This window comes from Misgurnus anguillicaudatus, chromosome 9 (genome assembly GCF_027580225.2).
Source record: "Misgurnus anguillicaudatus chromosome 9, ASM2758022v2, whole genome shotgun sequence".
NCBI lineage: Eukaryota > Metazoa > Chordata > Actinopteri > Cypriniformes > Cobitidae > Misgurnus > Misgurnus anguillicaudatus.
This window is the reverse complement of record NC_073345.2, coordinates 9601638-9622102: the sequence shown is the minus strand read 5'-3', so window position 1 is coordinate 9622102 and position 20465 is coordinate 9601638. Positions and strand designations below refer to the sequence as shown.

General features: G+C 38.0%; 1 protein-coding gene across 2 annotated transcripts in view; it reads left to right on the top strand.

Moving 5' to 3' along the window:
• The window catches only part of plrdgb (PITP-less RdgB-like protein), a 119230-nt gene that overhangs the window by 72245 nt on the left and 26520 nt on the right, over positions 1 to 20465 (top strand). For both annotated transcript variants that reach the window (XM_055180236.2, XM_073871113.1), the window contains exons 4-10: positions 3895 to 3965; positions 4056 to 4276; positions 12175 to 12364; positions 13037 to 13159; positions 17026 to 17213; positions 18208 to 18350; positions 18468 to 18638. In XM_055180236.2, the coding sequence (XP_055036211.2) occupies positions 3895 to 3965; positions 4056 to 4276; positions 12175 to 12364; positions 13037 to 13159; positions 17026 to 17213; positions 18208 to 18350; positions 18468 to 18638 (1107 nt within the window). The remainder of the gene's footprint in view (positions 1 to 3894; positions 3966 to 4055; positions 4277 to 12174; positions 12365 to 13036; positions 13160 to 17025; positions 17214 to 18207; positions 18351 to 18467; positions 18639 to 20465) is intronic.

Here is a 20465-nt window from a genome sequence, read left to right as displayed (position 1 = left end):
GCGGTCTGACCGTTCTGACTGGTGATCACGTGATGCGCGCAATGACAGTTGGGTGATTATCGCTCTCCACTTCCTGTGAAGTGATGTATCGATGTTCCCTGATTCCCTATGCCGTGCGCAGTGCCCTTCGAACTGAACATGTTCGCTCCCTTCGGATTGGAATCTCACTTAAGATGGCGGAATACCCTGTGAAGTCCACTTCGCAGTCCACTTACGGTCGAATGGAACGCACCTTTAGTGTAGTTAGCATTTATTGCCATGGGTATATGGTGCGCAGTGACTCTCGTGTTTTACATGAGTCCAAGATGGCGACACTACCGGACACTAGTAATTATAGTTTATTACTGTATTTTCCAGACTATAAGTCACAATTTTTCATAGTTTGGCGGGTCTTGGAACTTATAGTCAGGTGCAACTTATACGTAAGGAATAATTGACTCCGGTCCTTTGAATTATAAGAAAATAATGCACACCCAAGGTGGTAATGTGGCATGACGCGAAGCGGAGTGCCGTTACACCGCGGGTGTGCATTATTCTCTTATAATTCAAAGGACCGGAGTCAATTATTCCGCTTATACCCCGGTTACCACAAACATTGCTCTGTTGCCTATTTTTAAGACATTTGAAAAGTTAGGTTTGCGGTTATCGAAAAATAATGCATACCCATGGATAGGGCTGGGACGGTTTGGATTTTTTTTTACTGCGGTCGGTAATCAACAAATTCCCGCGGTTTTGCGGTTTATTGGCAAGACAACGAGTTAAATAACATGCATGATTTATTTATCTTCAAAACAAAACACGTGCAAATTACTTAAGGAACATGTAAAGTGAATATTATTTCCTTCTACATTTCTTCAATTTCAACATTCAACAACTTGAACAATTAATATTATCAGTTAAAAAAAATGTTAACGCATTGTGCGTGTCCACACGTGCCTACAGACAATTCGCCACTTTTCTTCTATCCTTAATTTGTGAATAGCCTGTAAATTACGCAAATTATTGCTGCTCTGACGGTCTGGTAAAATAACCATTTGTATGATAAATCACTTGTACTGCATATGTGTCTGTGCTTGAGTATAGCTGGGAAGCTGCACGGAGACGCGTGTTTGTGCGCAAGATGACGCGGACCGTCTGTCTCGCGCGCACCCGGGCAGTCCGTGTCTGTCTCGCGTGCTCGGACAGACCGCTTCTGTCCTCGACCCTTACCATAAACATCTGTCTTTTTCCACAAACAGAGAAAGAAGACGCAAAAGCAAAACTTTTTGAAATCCTTTGTCCTGCTTTAGAAATGGCCACTGTTGTAGGCTAGATGAAAAAGAGACAATCTAACCTCTTTGGATTAATAAATCCTCGGACAGATCGCGTGCTCTTTATATTGTGTGAAAATTTGATAATGTATGAAAACTGATTCTGTTGTTGATCTGTTTGCGGCTGTTTGCACGTTCAAATTAGATAAAATGTTTGTATTACTTTAAACGAGTGACAGACAACATCACCTGTATTTCTACTCAATGACAATTTAATATTAAAACCAAATCAGTTAATGTTCAGTTAACAAGTTGCGGTTGTTAACAAGCTGCGTGTATAACATCCCCACATATACACACAAGTGCAGGCCAATGTTTCAAGTTTTTTTTTTGTGGTTATGACGGTGAGGAGCTTAGACCCGCGGCATGGGTCACGTGACAGCGGTATGGCGGTAATCCGATTACCGCCCCAGGCCTACCCATGGAACATTTCTCAACCAATCAGAATACAGCATTTAACAGACCCGTGGTATAAGTCTAAATTATTTCACATGAACTAAGTGAAACCATTACCGTCTACAGCCGTAAGAGTCCGCTCTATGCTGCTCCTGTATTTATGTAATTCAATGGATTCAGTGATATGGAATGACTTCGGGACCTTTTTGAACTTGATTTGGCTTGTTGTGTTAATTTAGCCTATTCAACCTCCCAGGTATGTTTTGTATGCTATTGTGTATCGTGTAAATAACTGATAATGTTACATTAACCTGTAAGGACACATATTCAGCCTGCTGTTCTGTCTGCTATTGTTTAGTTGAATATCTTGCCTTTCCAGATTAAATGTCTGTTCTATGACTTGGATTTTGTGAAATCATTTTCTAAATAAACGCGACGTGTAGTCCAGTGCGACTTGTGTAGTCCAGTGCGACTTGTGTTTTTCCTCTTCAAAACAAATTTTTGACTGATGTGACTTATACTCCGAAGCGACTTGTAGTCCGGAAAATACGGTAAGCTTAAAATATTGTATTTTTTTATTACCCGCAAATAGAGTTGGGGTACTTGAACTTGGACTCGAGTCCGAACTCAAGTCCAATTTTGAATGAACTCGGACTTGTCACGCACTTGGGTGAATTTGTACTCGGACTTGACACGGACTTGGACATTTTGGACTCGGAAAATATCCCGAGTACAGTCGAATCCGCGTCATGTGTAACAATAAAACCAGCATAAACTTTAGATTTTTAGAAATTAATTAATGTCTCACTGTCTCCCGCTCCTGTTATTTTACTGCAACACACTGGCAGGCAGCAGCCAGTCGCATCATACGTGCGGACAAACACACACCTCACACACATCAATGCGTGGCTAGCACAATGTCCTCAAAGTGAGCAATAATTTGTTTACGAATTTGCTTACGAAAATCATAGAGAATTTATTTGCAAGACATCTGGTTAAGAGAAGATACCTCTATATCCCTTTCTTTTCTTTGAAATAATTTTTGATAGGAAACTAGTTGACATAAGATAAAAATGTTTAATGGCAATGACAAGATGCAATAGAGGTATTTTTATTAAATTTTTATATTGCCATTGGTTTAATGGGTTGAAAGGTTAAAGTACTAATAGAAAGTAACAATTTACAATACAAATGTTGTATCTTTTTTTTTCAATTTAATTACTTTCTGGACTCGGACTTGGACTCGACTTGGACTCAGCATTTAAGAACTCGGACTTGAGTCCAACTCGGACCCTTTTGGACTCGGACTTGATGTTTAAGGACTTGGTCTTGACTCGTATCGACAAAGGTGGACTCGGACCCAACTCTACCCGCAAAAGACCTTTATTAACCCATTTGAGCTGTGTGGATTACCTCTGTGAAGGATGAATACACTTTTTTTGGGGGTTTAAAGTCAGAAGTTGTTCCCTGATCCCTGTTTTTTCCCATTATAAGCTTGGAAAAGCAAGGACATTTACTGAAATAACTTCAAATGTGTTCGCCTGAAAGATGATAGGAAAATACATCTTGGATTGCTTGAGTAAATTATAGGGTAATTTTGATATTTGGCTGGAATATCTTTTAACCTTTGCACTGCCATGCTATACCAATTGAGCTACATTCATGTAAGATTTCTTACAACATTTTTAGTATTCCAACACAGCAAGCAATAACTATCATTTCACAGTCTAAGTTTACTGTAGCCCTAATATATTCCAGCTACGAGTAACCCACTTCTGGCCAAAATAAACTTGAATGTAATTTTTGCCAAAATAACTTGTGAGATGTATGAAATTCCATCTTGTAAGCAGCAAAGTAAACAGTGATTACAAGGTGTTTGGTTTCATTCATTTTGGGGCTATGGTTAGATGTGGGTGTACTGTATGATTTTAGCCTAGATGTCTGAGCTGTGTTTGGACAGCCATTAGAAATCTTTAAAAACCCCAAATTTCTTGCTGGAAAATAACTAAACTACACATACACTTCTACACAGTCCCACTTCTAACATTGTATTGGCCTTGGGTTAAATGCAGAGGTCACACTCCAAGTATGGGTTACCAAACATTGGTCATTAATTCAATTTCATACAGGTTTCCTCCAGATCCAGTATCTCACTCTGTCTTTCTCTCCATCTCTCATTCACAACTAGAGAGTCTATATAGACTATGTCACCCACGCTGTGCTCCCCAAAGCAGTGTTGATGGGCTGGAAGACATAGAGGTTAGTGTCCATGAACCTGCTGCTTTCATCCAAAAAATTATTCTCTCACTATCTTCTAACGTCTCCTTCCTCTCTCTCGCCGCTCTGCAGAGGAAGTGCAGAACACAGCTGCTCATCCTGGTGATTCATGGGGGTCACATCTTGGATTCTGGAGGTGGTGACCCTGGCGGGAAGGCGGGTGATGCTGCCACCCTGGCATCCGTGTTGGAGCGTGTGGCGCGGGCTCACTTCCAGGCCGCCGCAGACAGAATAATGGTCAGATTGGTGCCCTGCCCACCAGTGTGCGCTGATGCTTTCTCGCTAGTTTCTAAGTAAGGATGAAAAACAACTGTAAGGGCGAGATATGCTAATTCATGGTCATAATTATGGTAATGCAGAATTAGTCATGCTTGCAAACTCATTTATCATTTGAAGGAATAGCTCATCCAAATAGGAAAATTCTCTTATGATTTACTCACATGTACAAAAAAAGTATCCCCAGCTGTCACCGGTGCAGTGACCCTTTCAAAAAGTACACCTTTTCACCTAAAAAATCCATATTAGTACTATAAAGGTACATATTGTTACCAAATGCATACATACAGTATCTTGTTCATTTTAGGACCTTTTTAAGGGATACTGAGTCAGTGACAGCTTGGGACAGTTTTTTTTTGATAATTTTTTTTTCTGGCAGTGTAAAGGTTTACCTCGAAATTAGCGAATACTTGTTATTTATATTATAAGTACTTTTCAGGCAAAATAATAGCAGAATAAAAGTTTATTTAAGGTGGGCGGCATTTACACATTGGTATAAAAATGACCCAGAAGCTATTGTTTTTGTATGATGCTACCTCTATGCCACAAGGTATAAATATAAGCCCAAGATGACTACCACATGAGCCAACACAACAAAAACAACACAACTGACAGTAAAGCCTTTTAATATGAAACATTTGTTCACTGCCAGCATGAACATTTTTAATAAAATAAATTTTTTTCTAAGAATTAATCAACACGCAGACAAATTAAAGGCGGAGTCCACGATGTTTGAAAAACGCTTTGGAAAAGGAGACGGGCCGACTACCGAAACACACTTATAGCCAATCAGCAGTAAGGAGCGTGTCTACTAACCGACATCCTTGCCGGGTTGCGTATGTGTGGGGCTGGTCTATCAACAGAAGGTCCAGATTCTATTGGGGTAGAGGCGTGTTTGTTTAGGTGCTATCAAATATCAACATTGGCTTTCAAACATCGTGGACTCCGCCTTTAACATTTGAAAGGTACGGTTCTTCCCAGAGACAAGGCTGTTTCTAGGCATAGGCAAACCAGGCAGTTGCCTAGGGCGCCACCAGCTGCAGGGGGTACCAAAGAGCACATATAGGGCCCTATTTTAACGATCTAAGCGCATTGTCTAAAGCGCACGGTGCATGGTTTAAACAGGCGTGTCCGATTCCACTTTTGCTAATTTAATGACGGGAAAAATGGTTTATGCGCCACACACACGGCCTAAAAGGGTTGTTCCTATTCTCCTAATGAGTAATGGGTTTGTTTTGGGCGTAATGTGCAATAGACCAATGAGAGTCTCAGCTTTCATCCCCTTTAAAAGCCAGTTGTGCTGGCGCTATGTCTAATCCCTATTTAGAAAGCGGAATTTGTAAACTAAAAAACTAAGCAGAGGAAGAAGACCCCCAGTTTAAGAATAATGTTAAAAATTTTGTTGTTTTTATTTGTATTGAAATTGTAATTTTTTTTAATTTAAAACCTTTAAAAGCCATTTTTTTTCAGTTATAGAAGCACAAATAGCAAGCTTTTAATTGCTGTAAATGTATTGATAATCCTACAGAATCATTGTAATCTCATAAAATAATTTGCAAATATGCAAAAAAAAAGTACTCTAAAAATACAAACAAGAGATAAAGAATTTACAAACGTGCGGAGAGCCGTTTCAGTACTCGGACAGCGCCATGTTTTTTTTTTTTTAAAGCATTACTTAAAAATGTTTCTCATCTCACCATATCCACCGGTACAGAGTCATCATATACAGTAAATCCGTAGGGTAGCATTTAAAAAACATTAAAAAATAAATGCATTTGTTTAAAGCAAAGCATTTATTTTTTTACCAGGCTGCAGGTGAAGCAGCTCTTTGCGCCTTTTTTCATCTTTCGGTCCTCATTTATGTCCAAGAGGATCAATAATAATCTTTTACACTTTAATCCTTTTAATATTTCACATTTAAAGGCATTTTTGTGCTGCTGCGCATCCATGTTTGTGATAAGCAAACCCACGTTGTCGTCCCGTTTATAGGCGCATATTACTAAAGCGCTCATTAAATAACAAAAACACATATTGCAACATTGACTTTAGACTATAGAGCAGGTTTTTATTGGTCAATGGTGTAGTCTATTTTAGTTGCCTCAAAATAGCAACGCGCCAACAATGCGCCTGAACACACCTCGTTTTCAGACCAGAACGCAAAATCGGGTGCAAATGCATTTGCTATTTAAACAACGTGGCGCTACACATGAAAATTATCATTGCGCCGGGTTGAAACTAGCAAAAGACACTTGCGTCACGCATTGCTCCGCATTGCGCCGGGTGTATGATAGAGCCCATTGACTTTCAGTTCTGCTTGAATGAGTAAAAAATGAGCACTGCAACAAATAAAAGACAATTAAAGATAAACTCTGCATGTTGTGTGTTTAACACAGAATGGACAGCAACATTTTTCACCAGCATCAGACAGAATGTGGTATTTGTGATTTTCCCAAAAGAATTGCAGTTTTCAAGATCAAAATCTGCTTTCCTTTGTTTTTAACACATATTTTTCATGATAATTGATATGTAATATTTATCAAGCATTGCACTTGTAATAACTTGCCCTTAAAGGTGCAGTGTGTAAATTTTAGCGGCATGTGGTGGTGAGGTTGTGAATTACAATCAATGGCTCAGTCCACTACTCACCCTTGACTTTTAAAACGCATAGAGAAGCTACAGTAGCCGCCACCAGACAAACATATCATCGTCCGAGACAACTTAGTAAAAAAAAGTTTGTCCATTAAGTGCTTCTGTAGAAACATGGCGGCCCAAAATGGCAACTTCCATGTAAGGAGACCCTCGGTGTATGTAGATAAAAACATCTGATAAAAACATAACGGTTCATTATGAAAGGCCATTATACACCCCTGATAATATAGTTTTGTATATTATTTTGCATTTCTGTCAAGAGATCCTTCTAAAAATTACACACTGCACCTTTAAGAAAAATAAGCTATAAACTATAGTAAACATAGTTTTATTTGTAGTAAGTAACCACAAATTTACTATATTCCCAAAATAATAACAATGGTATTTTATTTGCAGTAAAACTATGGTAATAAATCTGCTAAAATCATGGTTACTACAAAAATAAAGCCATGAGTAACTTGATGATAAGTGTGAATATGGCTATCCTCATAAAACATCATTGGGAGATGCTGAAATGTGTCTTATTTGAATACAGTGTCAGACAACCAGTCAAAGCACAATGAATTTTACATGATGACATATAGGCTTTGTCTAGGTTGCTTCTGAGCTCAAGGGAACACCCAGACAAGAGTTACAATGATTTTAGTCATCAGATATGTACCGGCTCATTGCTCTGTTTAAATGGCTTGATTAGTATGCTCAAGACATTCAAGTTTCCAGCTAAACAATTTTTTTAATTGTTTATCTCTTACTTTAATTCAATTAGTTTATTTGTTTACGTCAATGGAGTCTTGATGTGTCTAATCGAGATTTTCATTATTGTGTGATTGTTTGAATCACGGTGGCAAAATACAAACATGAAAGCATTTGAACAGCTCTATGGAAGTGTCAAAAACAGCCACAGTCTGTAACAGAGGAGCTTCAGTGTACTCAAATTCTGATCATTTCCCGAAGGGATGTCTTGATATCCACCTCTGAGCTCTTTATTTGCAGCACATTTAGCCAGTACATGCACTGAATACAATGAATACATCTTTCAATGCTTTCAATTTCTGGAGTCATAGGTATAATCTGGGACCGGTTGCACCAGCTGGGAGGACACTCTAGTGACTATTCTGGAAATAAATGCACTTTATGTCCTACATAGAATTTATACCTGTTGCACTTGACTAAACCTTACATCTAGTTAAAGGTAGGCATAAAATATAAAGCACATTTAAATTTTTTAACATGTCCACATTAAGTACAAACATCGTTTTGGAAGATATTTGTGAATCCCATATAAATTTCCATGTATTATACCACGGGTCTGTTGAATGCTGCATTCTGATTGGCTGAGAAATGTTCTATGGATGTTGATTATTTTTCTGTAAACTGCACACCTAACTTTTCAAATATCTTAAAAATAGGCACCAGAGCAATGTATGTGGTCACCGTGGTATAAGAGGAATAATTGACTCTTGACCTTGGGTGTGCATTATTTTTTTATAATTTAATGGCCGGTCGTCAATTATTCCTTACAAAACCAATGGGATCATATGCGGACAACATATCACCACCTTTCAGATTTGATCCCATTGGTTTTACATACGAATTTACTTAAGGATTGTTACGGATTCACATACAGTATTGTTCAAAATAATAGCAGTACAATGTGACTAACCAGAATAATCAAGGTTTTTAGTATATTTTTTATTGCTACGTGGCAAACAAGTTACCAGTAGGTTCAGTAGATTCTCAGAAAACAAACAAGACCCAGCATTCATGTTATGCACGCTCTTAAGGCTGTGCAATTGGGCAATTAGTTGAAAGGGGTGTGTTAAAAAAATAGCAGTGTCTACCTTTGACTGTACAAACTTTTTTTTCTGGGATTTAGCAATCCTGTGAATCACTAAACTAATATTTAGTTGTATGACCACAGTTTTTTAAAACTGCTTGACATCTGTGTGGCATGGAGTCAACCAACTTGTGGCACCTCTCAGCTGTTATTCCACTCCATGATTCTTTAACAACATTCCACAATTCATTCACATTTCTTGGTTTTGCTTCAGAAACAGCATTTTTGATATCACCCCACAAGTTCTCAATTGGACTAAGGTCTGGAGATTGGGCTGGCCACTCCATAACATTAATTTTGTTGGTTTGGAACCAAGACTTTGCCCGTTTACTAGTGTGTTTTGGGTCATTGTCTTGTTGAAACAACCATTTCAAGGGCATGTCCTCTTCAGCATAGGGCAACATGACCTCTTCAAGTATTTTAACATATGCAAACTGATCCATGATCCCTGGTATGCGATAAATAGGCCCAACACCATAGTAGGAGAAACATGCCCATATCATGATGCTTGCACCTCCATGCTTCACTGTCTTCACTGTGTACTGTGGCTTGAATTCAGAGTTTGGGGGTCGTCTCACAAACTGCCTGTGGCCCTTGGACCCAAAAAGAGCAATTTTACTCTCATCAGTCCACAAAATGTTCCTCCATTTCTCTTTAGGCCAGTTGATGTGTTCTTTGGCAAATTGTAACCTCTTCTGCACATGCCTTTTTTTAACAGAGGGACTTTGCGGGGGGTTCTTGAAAATAGATTAGCTTCACACAGACGTCTTCTAACTGTCACAGTACTTACAGGTAACTCCAGACTGTCTTTGATCATCTTGGAGGTGATCATTGGCTGAGCCTTTGCCATTCTGGTTATTCTTCTATCCATTTTGATGGTTGTCTTCCGTTTTCTTCCACGTCTCTCTGGTTTTGCTCTCCATTTTAAGGCATTGGAGATCATTTTAGCTGAACAGCCTATCATTTTTTCCACCTCTTTATAGGTTTTCCCCTCTCCAATCAACTTTTTAATCAAAGTACGCTGTTCTTCTGAACAATGTCTTGAACGACCCATTTTCCTCAGCTTTCAAATGCATGTTCAACAAGTTTTGGCTTCATCCTTAAATAGGGGCCACCTGATTCACACCTGTTTCTTCACAAAATTGATGACCTCAGTGATTGAATGCCACACTGCTATTTTTTTGAACACACCCCTTTCAACTAATTCAACTAATCGCCCAATTGCACAGCCTTAAGAGCGTGCATATCATGAATGCTGGGTCTCATTTGTTTTCTGAGAATCTACTGAACCTACTGGTAACTTGTTTGCTACGTAGCAATAAAAAAATAAACTTAAAACCTTGATTATTCTGGTTAGTCACATTGTACTGCTATTATTTTGAACAATACTGTAAATGTTCCAAAACCACAGATTTCAAATGTGATCACATTTATGCACGTGAAATTTATTGATTATACAACAATTGATTTTTGTTTACTTTTAATCAAAATGTTACTGATTGCAGCGTTAAAATAGGGCCCTTAAGATCTAAGTGGGTGGTCTAAGGCGCACATAGCGCAAGTTCAATTAGGGCATCCCATAAGGCAAAAAATAAAAATTTGTTAATTTTCAAAACACAAAAAATGGCCAAAAATATATTTGCTGAAGTATATTTTGCAATATAATAATTTTTTTAAAGCTTTGAAAAATATATTTAGCCCTTCATATATTTAAATCCAAGGTAATATATTCACGTCACAATGAAAGAAAAACTATTTATTTTAAGAACATTTATTTTAAGGGTGAGGCCAGGGAAAAGAGCACAAAGTTATTTAAAGAGCACAGTAGTAATATGTGCCTATAAACGGGACGACAACGCGGGTTTGCTTATCACACACATGAATGCACAGCAGCACAAAAACACTTTTAAATATTAAAGATTAAAGGATTGAATGTAAAAGATTATTATTGAGTCTCTTGGACATAAATGAGGACTAATTATGAGACGTTAGAAGGCGTAAAGAGCTGCTTCACCTGTAGCCTGCTAAGTAAATAAATTCTTTGCTTTAAAGGGACTGTAAGTAGGATTTTAAGTGTTTTATTAATCAAAATCAATGTCTTTATTCATAAATATGTCCTCGTTGGTATCAAATGACATCTGCCAGTGATCTGACTTTTCTTTGTACGCTCAGAATTTCTTCTCTTTATTTACATTGAACGGGTAAGTCCAAGAAAGCTTCCATGTCGTTCCGCCATATGGATAAACTATATTAACAGAGAGGGACAAAAAGCACTCGCCTACCAACGCGTTTCCACAACACGTTTTCATTCAGAACACGTGAACCAGCTGCAACGAACAAGGAGATCAGCGATTACATAACGGCTACCGTAGTTGCAACACACATTTGGAAAGGGGAGGCGCTAGAGAGCACTATTCATTTGAATGCAAAATACAATTCCACCACTGGATGGGGGTAAATCCTACTTATTGCCCCTTTAAACAAATGCATCTATTTGTAAATGTTTTTAAATACTACCTTACGGATTTATTGAATATGATGACACTGTACCTGTGGATATGATGAGATGAGAAAATTTTTTAAGTAATGCTTTTTTAAAAAAATCCATGGCGCTGTCCGAGTGCTGAAACGGCACTCCGCACGTTTGTAAATTCTTTATCTCTTGTTTGTATTTTTAGAGTACAAACCTTTTAATTAACGTAATTAACTACCTTCCGGGAGCGCCGCCATCTTAGACTCAGGAGTATTAGCGTAGTGTACGCACTTTTCTTAGTGACGTATGACAAATTCGGAGGGCGGGGGGACAGAGCAGCAGCAGAGAAACCTCCGTACGCTGCGTAAGCGCTCATCCTAAATGCGTATGATACTAAGATGGCGGCGCTACCGGATGGTAGTTAATTACGTTAATAAAATTTTAAATATGGATATTTCTAAAACAACACTGCACGGATTACCCTCAGAAGACCTTTGTTTATCATCCTGGAGCCGTTTGGATTTAATTTGTAAAGGATGGACACACTTTTTTTGGACTTGAAGGTCGTGGACTATGGCTGGACCCCGTAACATTACATTTAATCAACAGAAAGATCTAAAATATTTTCTAAAATATCCGAAAATGTGTTTGTCTGAAAAACGATGGACATATGCAACTCGGACAGCTTGGGGGTGGGTAAATCATGGGTTTAATATAGTTTTTGGCCGAACTATCCCTTTAAATTAGCAAAAGTGGCATCAAACACGCCCATTCAGACCGTGCGCCGTGCACTTTAGACAATACGCTTAGATTGTTAAAATAGGGCCCTTTAACTGCAATTTTGAACAATAAAGTTACATTTACTACAGCAAAAGGGTCAAATGCAAGCATCAGTATGAAAGCAATTCACTGTCAAGATCATTTACACATAACACTGTATTTTTGTCTTTTTATAGTTTGAATCCATACAGTTATGATGAGACGTGTGTATCCAGCAGTGTGGATCACTTGCCACTGGCCGCTCTGCCCATCCTTGCCATAGCTGCTCCCCATTACCAAAACGCAGTGGCAACAGTCATTGCTCAGGCCAATCAGGTTTACCGAAATTTCCTTCAGTCCCCAGAGGGCGTGGGCTTCACCGGACAGGTATGACACAGACTTAAATCAGAAAATACCGTGAAATGGTTTTAGTTATGAAATGAGTATGCAAAATAATTGAAAAAGAAGTAAATGTTAGTCAGATAACAAACAGAACTCAGTGTTAACAGTGTGATAGTAAAATAACTAAATATACACTGAACAAAATTATAAACACAGCACTTTTGTTTAGGCCCCCATTTTTCATGAGTTGAACTCAAAGATCTAATGTACACAACGAGCCTATTTTTCTTAAATATTGTTCACAAATCTGTCTAAATCTGTGTTAGATAGCACTTCTCATTTCGCAGATAATCCATCCACCTCATAGGTGTGGCCATGAAGATGCTGATTAGACAGCATGATTATTGCACAGGTGTGCCTTAGGCTGGCCACAATAAAAGGCCACCTTAAAATGTGCAGTTTTTAAAAATCTACTAGCAATGTTTAGTTTTTTTAAACGGAACAGAAAAAAAAGAAAAGAGAAACACACATTGTCATAACATACATTGCCAACTTACACTACCATATCAAATGCTGTGAATATAGTAACATTGGTAAAATAGTTACAATTCAAATGAACATTTTTTGAGCTGTCATGTTATTAGCCGAATTTTGAGCTTTTATGTATAAACAATGACTGTGAGACTGTGCACATACTGTACTACATGTTTTTTTCAGGTGTGTCTGGTAGCAGACTGTGTTGGCGGTGTCCTTTGTTTTGACGCCTTGTGTTTTAGTGGCGACAAGCAGCACAAAAGCCCCGTGGACAGCAGCACGAACAACAGCACAGAGAGTCTAAAGGTGCACACACACACATATAATAACCCTGAACCCATGCCCTTCAATGTGTGACTGAAACTGACTGCCATTTTATCAGTATCACACCTAAATCCATGTCTGCTGAAGTCAACCATCACATCTGCCATATGTGTCTGACCTTCAAAGGCTTTTCCCTCCTTTCTTATTTATAAAATGTCATATAACTTTTCTTGTTTTTCTCATTCTCAGCTTTCCTTTTATAAAAAAGAGATTTTAAGATCTTTTTCTTAGATCTGTTTGTTTTCAATACTACAGGAAATTGAGATTTGTACAGCAAAGCACCAAAAGGTACCAAGGTACACAACAGAAGATCATTTGATAAATGATGGTAACCACACAGTTGACAGTACCATAGTAGAAAAAAAACAAATACTATGGAAGTCAATGAGCACTGTTAACTGTGTGCTTCCCATCAAAACAGAAAAAAAGAAAACTCATACAGGTTTAGAAGAACATAAGGATACATTTTCATTCTATCACTTTAAGGATTTCTAATTCCTTGTTGCATGTATAAGATGCATCTCAGTCAAAGCGTCCATTAAACATTCGGGTCAGTTTAAAACTGATAAATCTGAAACCCTTCGTTCACATACTTGTGTTCTTTTTTAAGAACATGGCCCCTCTTTGCAACAGTGATTCCCTGTAGCCCTGTCATTCTGAGGTCTTGATGCTTATAGTTTTATAAACGCTCAGTCACCTGTGATGTGGCAGGGATTGATAAAAGGCTGCTGAGCAGATGCTTCAGTATCAGAGGAACTGAAGCATCTGCTCAGGGCTCAATGCATGGCTGAGTCAATCTGATATAAATGTAAATTATGAGTGCAGGATTGAAAACATAATGGCAATGTTTTTTTTCAGGTCACAGGTTCATGGCCGCTTTTCACCGTGCTTTAATTATTTATTTTTGGTACTGTCAAATATGTTTTTTAGAATGTGGATTTTATAAAACAATTTCATCATATGTCAGAGCCCTGCGGGCTTTAAAGCTGCAATTCATAAATTTATCCTCTCTAGCTCAATCTCTTTTTGAAACATACATTTTTTTTTGCATGGATTAATCTGATGTTTGTGATTACTGCAAACTCTGACATCACCCAGCCTAAACTCCACCCTTTTGGCAGGCAATCGTAGAGCGCTGTAGCATTGGTATCGATATTGGTTAAACAACAATTTTATACCTTACAAACCTTACAATTTTAACATGTTGTATAAGGGTTTTATGTTTAATAGTTTTATGTTTAATAAAATCTGGAAAATGAATGGGCTGATACACATTAAAAGGCATTATATGGATCTGTTATGTTTCATCTATTAAGTTTTGGATGTACATACCTTAAATTAAGATAAGTATTTTCTTGATGAGCAAAATGACCTAGGAAAATAAGTCTAGTTTTTAGACAAAAGCGAATTTGTGCTTAACACAAGCAAAACAATCTGCCATTGGAATAAAAAAAAAATTCTTGAAATAAGTGAAATAAATTTGCAACGTATGTTAATATTCTCTTAATATTTGTTTTTAACAATGTGCTGCACTGTCGCAGGTCGAAATAAACAAACGGGAAGTGAATTACTGGAGGGAGTGAAAGTAGCGCATTAAATTTGGGTCAGATATCATGGGGGTCAAATGCCACCCTGGATACCCATCTGGCACAGGCACTGCAGTAATGTTTCTTGTCTTGTCACCTTGACAATCACTGTGGTTGTTTCACATTTCTCATCATTAAACTGCTGTATAATAGTCAGTGTTTGATTACTTACATTTTTGTTGCACTTCCTCAGAGTTGCACCTCTGCCTGCCTGCTTTGATTTGATTGGTTTTCTCTGTATCATTTTGACTTATCTTACTTAATGCGGCACAGCGCAGACCTGTTGGCTTGTGACATCACTCTACCACTAAATTTGACAGCATACCAAGTCATTTACTCTCAAATCGCTCTCGCGTTGCTAAGACTTCACATGCCAATTGTTCTGCGATGTGTTGCAAGAAGCCAAACGAGCGCAGTGGTAGTTACGGCCATGGGAGGGACTTTATTTCATCCATTTACTCATTCTCCACCTGTTTTTTTTTTTATTTGCCCACGAGCATTTTTTGTGATTTTCACAAAAGTTTCACAAAATGCCTTTCAGGAAAATTATCTTCTAAAAATATATAAACATACAGTACAAATATATCAAATGAACGAACAGTCCATCTGCTTTCAAACAAACATTGAACAAACAAACAATCAAACAAAACGGAAAAAAGTTTCATCCTATCTTAAATCTTTTAAATATGCATATTTTTCTTAAAAAATACAAAATTTTGATCAAAAAGCCGAAATAATTGCATTTTTGTGAAGGAAATTTTTTCAGAGATCAGATTCAGAACAATTATCAAAACATTAACGCAGTGTAAAATTAATAAATAATGTTTGCCGTCAGTTTATTGATAAATTGGGTAAGCACGCCAAATAGTGGATAATCGCGATATTACAGATTACCCTAAAAACTCATCAGGAACCCGTTTTCATGCACATTTTTTTTTCTTAATTGACAAGATAACACGTCAATGGCGGGGAAATAGTTAAGAACTGTTTGGATCATTGGAATTTGGACGTTGCTAACAAAATGAAGGCAGTTTACAGTCAGTCATAGAGTATTACAGAAACAAGTTCGCAATAGCCTCGCTCTCGCGCCATTCCTTGTGGCAGGAAGTGAAGAAAGGTCATTTCAAGCAGTGGAAAAGGTTTACAGTTTTGATTAAAGATTATTAGAGCATATTAATTTAAAAATATATATTAATAAAGGGCACAGATCATCGAACAATTTCATTGCACTAGTCATCTATAAAAAACGACAATATTTCATAAAAAAAGATTATAGGTTTAAGTAATACTTTCGCTCATTGCGTTCCTTTGACTCTGGCCTTTCTTGGTATCCCACGATATTGCCTTGCTTCAAAGGGGGGTAAGTCGTTCAGTGTTTGTGCACCAAAGCTGTGTAAATCTGTACATCAATCACTCCACAGTGTCAACAAAGTTTCTGAATTTAAATCATGACTCAAGACTCATCTGTTCTCTGAATGTTATAATCTATAAGCTGTTTTACTAGTCCTGTTTGTCTTTTCTCTCATTTTGCTTTAATCTTCAACTGTTTTGCATGTCATTTTTGTCTGTCACTTTTGACTATTGTTTGTACCTTCCTTTTCTATTTCTTTGCAATGTACAGTGACCTTCAGCTCTGGAAACGCACTATTCAAATATCACGTATTGTTGTTATTATTATTAATAAAAAAACATGAAAAATATATTGTGTATTATATTTTTTTTACACAGATTATGTCTTTCAGTAGTGGTTATTTGTCACAATCTGGACTCAGTTAATCATTAAATTGTTTTAAAATCCTTACTGTTCCCCGTTTGTTTTATTATTATCACCTGTTGCTTGTTATCCTCCCTGTGTGTATATATATATATATATATATACTCTGTTACCGTTAATGTTTCGTGTATCTTTGCTTGTCACCTTGTATATCAGTTCATTAAGTATTTGTTAATTGTTATCGTTTGTTCTCCTCGTCTCTCATGTGCACCGAGCGTGACCACTATTCCATCAAAACCAACAATTTTTCCCTTATCGAAACAAGCACTGTGTCACATAAATTAATAAATATTACAAATATTCAGTGGGAAAAAAATTAATCCAAGAAAATGCACTTTCATCAACATCTGTGAACAAATACATTATCATATATTATCAGCCTTTAATTAAAAGTACATTCAAATTGAGGAACATTCAAAACAGCAAAAAATGAATAGTAAGGTCCACGTTACGCCACTCAATAAAGTCAATTGTTTTGTTTTTTTCAGGAGAAGCCAGGTGTTGTGAACTCTCTAAGCCCGACACTGAGAGGCAGCAAGCGGCTGAGTAAGAGTAACATTGATGTGTCGACTCCGTCTGACGTGCTGTCTGGAATTCGTCATCCTCTCATCCGCAAACAGAGCGACTCGTGTGACGCAGATGTAGCCAGTGGTCAACGTGAGGTCTTTCTCAGCAGGTGAGATGTGCGGGATTGACGATCATGCTTTCATGTGGTTTGACAGAAGTGAATTCATTCGGCTATTTTTACTTGTGGTGAGTCAGAATTTGGCATATTCTATATTATGAACCAAAAGGTACTTCAAGGAAAAAGTAATTGAGATGATCAAGGCAGAGAACGAATACAAGGTCAAGTCATTAAAATATGCCTTCAAGTACAGTAACTGTTAATCAAAAATTAAGAAATTGAGACATAGCTGTAAATCTACCTAGAGCAGCTGCTCTGCGAATGGTCGTGCATGAAGGAGATCGGTGATGGCCACCAAGAGACCAGCGACGACTCTGATAAAGTTATAAATCTCGGTCAACATGAGCTTTACTTGTCATAAGCGACTGGCAGAAAGAAGGCACTGTTATAAAATGTCAGCTTGTCAGAAAACATGTTGGAGACTCTGAAGCCAGCTGTAAGAAAGAGTCCAAATTGAGCAATTTGGCCATCAGATCACCAAGTACTGCATTTGGATCCTAACACTATAAAGCTTGTTTGGTGTCAGCTTGTCTGCTAAATGTTGTCAAGGGCTTTAGAGGCTAAAGTATAAATCAATACACTACAAACAAAGTGAATTCTGTAGAGAGGCCTGTTGGAGTCTGCAAGACAAGTCGAAAATGGGAAGACGTCTTTTTGCAAAAAACAGAGACAATTGTGCTTAAAAAGAAATGTGTTAATGTCACAGATTGGCCAAATTAGAGCCCATGTCTCAAACCATTGGAGAATTTTTGAGTGAGTTTGTACTGGTCTGCAAAGAAATGTAAAGGACACATAAAATAAAGACAGAGACTCTTCCTAGTTTTCTGCTTGGTTATAAATCCTTTAAACCATGTCATAGGGGCAATGAGGGCTTCTTTGAAGACTTCAGCATAGGCAAAGCATTAATTGTGGATTGTGATGAATCATTAATATTGTTAATAATAAATGAAGATAACTAATTTTGCTTTCCCCTGCTGTCTCGCAGTTTGTCTCAGGACGATCACTGCGGCTCCAGACAGCTTCTCAATCCGGGCTGTTTTGAGTTCGAAGTGTCAGACTGCTTTATGTTGGGCTGCCCGCTGGGATTGGTGCTCGCTATGAGGAGAACAGTGTTGCCTTCTGTTGAGGGTACAGATCTCCCCGTTCCTCTCACACACAGATTCAATTTACGAAAAATAAAGAGTTTTGAAGAAATAAAACTTATACGTTTATTGTATTTATTTCTCTTTCTTTCAATTCTGTTAGTGGCTCAGCTCCGTCCAGCTTGTTCTCAGATTTTTAATCTGTTCTACCCGTCTGATCCTTCTGCCTCACGTCTGGAACCCCTGCTTCATCCGGCTCTCACCCAGCTGCCCCCGTTTCCTGTTTCCAGATACCAGCGTTACCCCCTGGGTGATGGGCGCTCTACTCTCATTGGTAAGAGCATTGAGGTTCAGTAGCTGCCATGCAAGAGCTCATTGTTTCGTCCATTGTTTCGTCTCTTATCTAAAAATCTGACCATGGTGACTTTGGAGGAAACTAAAGGTGAGTGCTGATAGGCTGTCCCAATCAGTGGCGCCTGCACATTCCAATCCTGTTTGAGAAGGAGGAAAACAACAAATTTTACGTTTCCGAGATTTTTCTTTTTCCTTTCTTTTTTTTAGAAGAAGTAACGGGTACTCACGGTTATGGATAGAAATGTAGTGGAGTAAAGAGTACAATATTTGCCTCTCAAATGTACTCGAGTTAATTCATGAGTACTCCTCAAAAATGATACTCGAGTAAAGTAAAGATCCCTCAAAATTGTAATTAAGTACTGTACTCAAGTAAATGTACTCCGTTACTGCACAGCTCTGAACAACGGCAAGGTTATGGGTTTGAATTTCAGGGAACTGCAAGAATTTCACTGCAAGAATTCACTTTGTCAAATTTGATTAGTCAATTTGTTTACAAAATGCTAAATGTTTATATCGGCTAATAAAGTGGACACAGCAACTTGGACACATTTTTATTTGTCAACAAGTTAAACTATTATTTAATCCTGATTATGCACTAGGGCTGAAACGATTCATCGAGTTACTCGATTTACTCGATTCAAAAAATTCCTCGAGGCAAAAATTCTGCCTCGAAGCCTCGTTAAATTCCTATGACGCGCACTACACGCGCCGAGATCTGATTCACACGGACCGTTGTTCAATGTTCAGGAAGCACATCATAGCGCGTGGTACAGTTTGAATTTAGTTGGCGCGATGGCGTAGCGAATATGTCCATAAACGGCAGAGAGAGACTGTCTAAAGTTTGGGATCATTACATTATCATTACATTCAGCATCTGAACTGAAAACATCCACTCTGTTGTTTCACCAAGCGTCGATGAAACAAGGTAACGTAGCTTCCGCTGATTTTAATCCCATACTGTATTTGTAGCGATGTCGTTATGCGGGTTGACTAGATATGATGTTTAGCTTTGATGTTTTTAAGTAGTAAACGTATTCACGTTCAATTTCAGGACAGTATAGATTAAAAAAGAACCCCTTGACACACACGCATGCACTACAGGTGTGTGTACCAAAAAACGGCACCACAGTGCAATCATATATGGGCTTATTGGAGTTTAGCATAAGGAAGTTATTCTCTCTCACGCGAGTCAGACCGATAGCGCAATGCATCACATATGCTTAAACTTTTATGTAGCCACGCAACAATAATTTCAGCATGCATTCACTGTATACAGCGGGACGTGATGTTGTGATTTTTCAAACGGATTCTTAAACTAAAATGCACCGCAATGCAAGTGATGCAAACCAAATCCAGCGTTCTATTGAAAAGTAATGTATGTTTTTCTGCAGTACCAAAATGCAGTGAAGCAACTGAACGTCTGACTGGGGTGTCACTCTTCCTCACGCACAGAACGCGTGCACACACACAAACACAAGTGCACGTGCGCGCATACACACAGGTTGTTACCATGGCAAATAGGTTCACCCCAGAAATGATATATTATATGTTAAAAGCCTAATGGTAAATGCTGCAGGTGTAGAAATGAACATAAACCAGATATTTACTTTGATGTCAGGGCTAGATTACAGCATGAAACCTGTTGTGCATATTAATAAATTACAGTGTTTAATTGTTGGCACTGGCACTTATAAACACTAAATGGGTAAAAAATTGAAATAAATAGGCTTATTTCTTGGAGCCAAATACCTCTGTTTTTTTTTTAGAAATAAAAGCCAAATGCTTGAACATTTTACAGCCAAGTCAT